This window comes from Setaria viridis, chromosome 3 (genome assembly GCF_005286985.2).
Source record: "Setaria viridis chromosome 3, Setaria_viridis_v4.0, whole genome shotgun sequence".
NCBI classification, from domain to species: domain Eukaryota; kingdom Viridiplantae; phylum Streptophyta; class Magnoliopsida; order Poales; family Poaceae; genus Setaria; species Setaria viridis.
In genome coordinates, this window is record NC_048265.2 from 47741201 (window position 1) to 47748045 (window position 6845).

At 51.0% G+C, this 6845-nt stretch overlaps 1 protein-coding gene across 1 annotated transcript; it reads left to right on the plus strand.

The window, feature by feature from the left end:
- The first annotated feature begins 800 nt into the window (after positions 1-800).
- LOC117849371 (scarecrow-like protein 34) lies at positions 801-2651 on the plus strand. The gene has a single exon (XM_034730912.1). It carries the CDS (start codon positions 801-803, stop codon positions 2649-2651), a length of 1851 nt encoding a protein of 616 aa, XP_034586803.1.
- The last annotated feature ends 4194 nt before the right edge of the window (positions 2652-6845 follow it).

Consider the following 6845-nt stretch of genomic DNA (forward strand, 5'->3'; position numbering starts at 1 on the left):
GCTTGAGGTGGTCGGCGAGTGCGGGAGCAATGGAGACCCTAAATCTGTGTGTGCATTCTGGATTACCCATATCTGTCCATCCAAATGGCATCCGGCATCTCCAATGATTCTTCCTACCCAACACTCCATAGGAATTTCAATTCAAACAAATCATGCTGATAAATACACAACATCACACTCACTGCACCTTGGTTAGATCTCATTAGTCAACTACAGTAGTAGTAGTATTCCATCTTCTTCTTTTTTAAAAAAGAAAAGAAAATTCATATCTAGAGTTAATGTGCACAGATTGCTACTCGAAGTTTTACTTACCTCATTTTTTCACATTTGCAAGTTACATAACTAACACCTATTCAGGCAAAACGCACGCACGCAATGAGCTTAATTACTTGTTGCTTTGGAACATTGCTTCGTTCACTGCGTTTCTGATCATTAATACTTTATGTTAGTCCTGCGAGGCATATTCTATTAAGTATATATGTTGCGCATCGCTTCGATCGGTTGTCATTTTCAATAGGTAAAACAAATGGGGTTTGTTTCAATGGTCTTCATTACAAATAATATTATCTCTGTGTGCTGTGTTCATCAGTGTAGCTAGCTATTGTAACCAATATCCAATTCCAAGTAACATTGGGAATATAGCCCTCTATTTGTCTCCATTGTGCAAGCAGCATTGGAGTTACAGGTAGACATCGTTTCTCTAGAATCATCTGGCACTTGCATACACTTTGACAAAGTTTGTTCTCTTCATTGATATATCAACCAAAATCTATGGCGTTACACCACAACCATTGATCAAAATGGCCACCACCCCAGAGGAACTTTTCGTGGAGGGTCTCAAGAAGTCACCACAGTCACCATCTGTCTTCCTTGACGTGTTTTCGCCGAAGCCTGATGACAGAAGTGAGGGTTGCCACCATGTCCCTAGTGACATGGTGCTCTCCTACATCTCACGCATGCTCATGGAGGATGACATTGATGATAAGCCTTCTGATCACCCTGCGCTACTCCAGGTGCAGCAACCCTTTGCTCAAATCCTCTCCTCCCCTTCATTTGGCTCTAATCATGGTGACACAGAAGGAGCCAATGATTTGTTGCAAGATAGCAGTGGTGATGAGAGGACACTCCACCTGGCCTTATCCAAGAGTACATATGCTGTGGGGGCGTTCTTGAAGGGCATGAAAGAGGCCAATATGCTCTTGCCCATAGCTAATAATGGCTTCAGAAGGGATGAGCTGGTGAATCAAATGGTCAGGGAAAGCAGTAATCATAGTGGGGCCAAGAAGAGGTATGCTAGCGATGACCATATAGAGGAGGAGGAGGCAAGAAGGACCAGCAAATCTCTGATGATGATCAAGGAGCCTAAGGATATTTGTGCCCATGAGATGTTAGAGGATATGATGTTACGTGGCACTGAGACATTCATCATCAGATGCATGGAGAAGCTTCGCATTGCCATGGCCAATGAGGCAGAGAAGAGCACCAGGAAGGGCAGTACAAATGCGGTGGCGAACGTAGTCGACATACGCACAACGTTGATCCTCTGTGCGCAGGCGGTGGCGGCAAACGACGACATGACAGCGAGTAAGCTACTGAAGCAGATCAAGCAACATGCATCAGAAACTGGGGATGTCACACAACGGCTAGCTCAATGTTTTGCAAGGGGGCTGGAGGCACGGCTAGAAGGCATGGGGAGCCAGGTTAGGCAGCTGCGCATGGCGGATCGCCTAGAGTTGCTCGAGGCGTGCAACCTCCTCACGGCTGCCTGGAGCTTCAACAGGGTGGTGCTCCTTTTTTCCACAATGACCATCTTGCAGGCCATGGTGGGGAAGGGAAGGCTACACATTGTTGACTATGGTATGCGTTACGGGTTCCATTGGGCTGACTTGCTCCGCTTGCTGGCGAGCAGAGAAGGCGGCCCGCCAAAGGTGAAGATCACCACCATAGGCCATCCAAATCTCAGGCCACGTTCAAAAGAGCAAATTGAGGAGACAGGGTACCGTCTCAGCAAGTGTGCCCATGAGTTTGGCGTGCCATTCAATTTCTATGCTATTAGGAAGAAGTGGGAGGAAGTTTCCATCAAGGACTTGAACACGGATGCGGGTGAGGTGCTCATCGTGAACGACCTCATGAATTTCAACACATTGATGGATGAGAGCATATTCTTTGATGACCCATGCCCCAAAGATATCGTCTTGCATAACATAAGGAAGATGAGGCCAGCTGTCTTCATCCAGAGCATTGTGAATAGTTCGTATGGTCCCTCCTACTTGTCGCGATTTCGAGAGGTGGTGTTCTATTTCACGGCAATATTTGACATTCTTGATGCAACCATCCCACGGGATAGTAAGTTGCGAGTGGTGCTAGAGCAAGATTTATTTGGACGTTCTGTACTAAATGCCATTGCCTGCGAGGGTACAGACCTGATGGAGCGCCCTGAGAAGTATAAACAGTGGCATGCGAGAAACCAGAGGGCGGGCCTGAGGCAGCTGCCACTGAAACCATCCATTGTTAACGTATTGAAGGACAAGGTCATGAGGTGCTACCATAGGGACTTTTTGATTTGTGAAGATGGCCAATGGCTACTGCAAGGGTGGATGGGACGCATCCTTTTTGCCCAGTCGACATGGGTAGCAGACGACACCTCTTAGGAATTACTAAGGGCTGGGGTTACGACTGTCTATGAAGAAAGATTATGTTTTGTTATGTCTTGCCCATTGGTCATGATTTCGATGAGTTCATGCAATTCGTACCTCAGAAGGAAAATGGGTTGTTTAATTAGTGATTCAGTATCTCTCATCCTGTGGATTATTACATATGTTTCTTTAGCTGCCAATTGCTCATGTACATGTTAGGATGTTCACTTTTGGCCGTGAACTCTGAAAAGAAATAAAAACGATCATAGTTAACAAGGTTTTTCCAATATGGTGGTGCTCTTCTGAAGTGATTGTTCATGTGAATCCACTGAGCTCAATGAAACTGGTGTTGCACAAGCTATTCAGAGTTGATGAATTTGTTTCTTGAAGCTGCGTGCATATATTTTCCATATGCTTTAATTTATTTTCTTTTTCTCCTTAAAGTTTCCCCATTCAGAAATCAAAACAAAATAATGTGGACACTGACAAATGGAAGCTAGATGCCTATTTCAAGCCTTTGCTTTTATCACTATATATGTATGTTTCTGATCACAAACCGATGGCATCACACCTAATAAGACAGACATTAAAATGGACAGGCCTATGACAGTTGCCACTAAAACCAAAGATTGAGTGCAAGGTGACTTACGGACAAGGGGTGAAGACGTACCACCTTGGCGAATGATCTCTGGGGACGGATGCATGGGAAATGGCTCCTAAATAAAAGGATGAATTGTTTCAGCAGCACGGAAAACTTGCCAAGCAACTTATCGGATCAACATGACTCTGACTAGAAATTAAAGTAAAGAGAAGCATGTAGCATGCCCAAAAGTATTCAACTATGCCGTCAGATAGTTCAGAAAATTGGCAAGTTGTATTAGGTGCTAAATAGTTAAAATTATTCACAACTTGAAAAGGACTTGCCAAAAGCTTTGCAAGTTAAAGTAAAATATATGATTCGATAAGCTACGAACCAGCAATTTCTTTTTCTTGTGGTGGTGGTGGTTTGTGCTATGCCATGCATGTGACCCCCAATTAATTGGCTATGGCCTCATAGTAGATCCATGGAACAATGTATTAGGCAATTAATAGTCCTATATAGCTGATCCATATTGGCTATATTCACCCCCCTCATTGGGGCACGTGGTGTTTTCCCCTAAACCTATCTCTCTACATGGTATCACCAGACTGGGATCAATCTATCCCGGGACTTTCCTTCCGCTCCACCTCTCTCTAGCGCGCCTAAACCCTAGGCGTCCCACCTCCTATGCGGCGGCTCCCCACCCCCCTGCGCCGGCGCACCTCCCCCCCCCCCCCCCCCCCACCCCTCCCTCCCATGGCCAACGACTCCTCTGCCGAGTCCTCCTTATCCAACGGCGGCCTCCTGCCCTCCAGCGACGCCACCACCCTAGTGGGCAGTTCTGGCGCCCCTCTTGTGCCGCCTCCTGGTGGCTCTGGCACCCCTCCTGTGCCGCCTCCTGGCGCCGGCGATGGCGCCCCTCCTGTGCCACCCCTTGGCGGCGACCTCCTCCTCTACCAGGCACCACCGGCCATCATCCACCCCTACGCCACGATCTCTGTCAAAGCTCACGTCCCCATGACATTGACGATGAAGACCTCCAGCTACTCCAAGTGGGCTTTCTTCTTCAAGTCCATGTGCGACAAGTTCGGCCTCAAGTCGCATATCGATGGCACCATGGCGCCCTGTCCTGACGACCCTGATTGGGATCAAGTGGACTGCTGCGTCCGCTCCTGGATCTTTAGCTCTGTCAACAACTCCGTCCTCGACCTCGCCATGGAGCAGACTGCCCGGGCCCTCTGGCTCACTATTGAAGGCCTCTTCCGCACTAACAAGCAATCCTGGGCGATCTTCCTCAGCCACGACTTCCACTCCATGACCCAGGGCGACTCCTCCATCTCAGAGTACTGCCAGCGCATGAAGAACCTCGCCGACGCCCTCCGTGACATCGGTCACCCCATTCAGGATTCCCAGGTGGTCCTGAATCTCCTCCGTGGCCTCAACCCGCGCTACTCCAACACCGTCGATGACATCGCCAACTCCACCATCGGCTTCATGTCCTTAACCCAAGCGCATGACATGCTCACCTTGAAGGAGCTCCGCCTCGCCAATGAGGAGAAGATCTCCAACTCCACGGCCCTCCTCACCAGAACCTCCTCATCGTCATTGTCCTTTGACTCTACGGGCGGGTGTCGCCCACTGTCTGGCCCTATCCAGATTGGTGGCAGCCGTGGCGGTGGCAAGAAAAGGTGGCAGAAGAAGGACGACGGCAGCTTCCAGGCGCCCCCTGGTGGCGGCAGCGGCCCCCCATGGCCCACTGACATGTGGTTCTGCTTCAGCCCTGGGGTCGGCTCCTATGGCACTCTGGGCCACCAGCAGGCTGGCGGCCAATACCCAACGGGCGGTGGGAGCTTGTGTGCCTCTACCCCCAGCCTCCCCGGCCCTCCTCTGTAGGCCCACACGGCCTACACCCCTGTCTAGGCATCTCCCAAGGTGCCAACCTAGGACCAGGCCGGGCTGGTTGCTGCATTGAACCAGATGGCATTGCAGAACGGCAACTGGGTGGTCGACTCTGGTGCCTCCAGCCACATGTCGTCTTCGGATAGCATTCTTCTTTCCCGCCTTCCTCCCTCTTACTCCTACATTACAGTCGGCAATGGTCAAACCCTTTCCGTCACATGCTGTGGCAACTCCACCCTCACCACCCCCATCTTCCACTTTCGCATAAACAATGTTCTTGTTATTCCCTCTTATCCGTAACCTGATTTGTATTTGTTAGTTTACTAAGGATAATAACTGCACCATAGAGTTTGACCCTTTTGGTTTTTCTGTCAAGGATTTCCAACCAGACGCGTGATTCTTCGCTGCAATAACGCCGACGATCTTTACACCATGCCTCCAGCAGCTAGCTTTGCAACGCCCTACGCCGGCCTCGCCATCTCCTCCAGTCCGTGACATCTTCATCTTGGTCATCCTGGTCTGCGGCCCGGTTGTGTGCTTGCCACCCCAGGCTACTTTGTCTCAGCTCAGATTGGGCGGGTCTGTGGCCGAGCCGCGGCACTCACCAGCCGGCGAGCCGTCTCCACCCACTGGGCTGCACCAGCGGCTCTTGCCTCCTCTACGGCGCAACTTCCACCTTGTCTACCGCCATGCTCCTGTTCCTACGCTGTTTCCACTTGCGCAGGTTCCTGCATCGCCGGCGCCCCCTGCACCGCCGGCTCCTACGCCACCGGCGCCCCCCTACGCTGCCTGCTCACCACCCCGTCACTCGCTCGCCAACCGGGACCATCCAGCGGGTGCAGTACAGGAATCTCTTGGCCACAACTTCCTCGACCTCGCCCTCACCCATTCCGGTGAACTACCGCAGCGGTCTGGCTGATACAAACTGGCGTGCGGCCATGGCCAATGAGTTCCAGGCGCTCCTCGACAACAACACCTGGCATCTCGTTCCGCGGCCCTCTAGCACCAATGTTGTGACGGGCAAGTGGATCTTCAAACATAAGTTCCACGCCGATGGATCTCTTGCTCATCACAAGGCGTGTTGGGTGGTTTGCAGCTTCTCCCAGCGACACAACATCGACTACGACGAGACGTTCAGCCCGGTTGTCAAACCAGTGATGATACGGACCGTCCTCAGCATCGCCACTTCCCGTACCTAGGCAATTCACCAGCTGGATGTGAAGAACGCCTTTCTTCATGACCATCTCGAGGAGACATTCTACTGCGAGCAGCCTCCCAGCTTCATCAACCCCCCCCCCCCCTGACCATGTTTGTCTGTTGCAGAAATTGTTGTATGGCCTAAAGCATGCACCTCGGGCTTGGTACCGGTGGTTCACCTCCTTCCTCAAACAGCTTGGTTTCTTTGCCTCGACCTCGGACACCTCCCTCTTTGTTTACAAGGAGGGTACAAGCCTCGCCGACTTGCTCCTCTACGTTGACGACATCGTCCTCACCTCCTCATCTTCAATGCTTCTCCAGCATATCATGGCTTGCCTTCACTCCGAGTTTGCCATGATGGATCTTGGTGATCTTCATCACTTCCTCGGCATCTCCATCACGCGCTCCCCCGACGGCCTATTCCTGTCCCAGCGACAGTACGCCCAAGACCTCCTCCAACGTGCCGGCATGACTGAGTGTCACTCTACAGTGACTCCTGTTGACACTCATGCCAAGCTCTCAGTGACAGACGG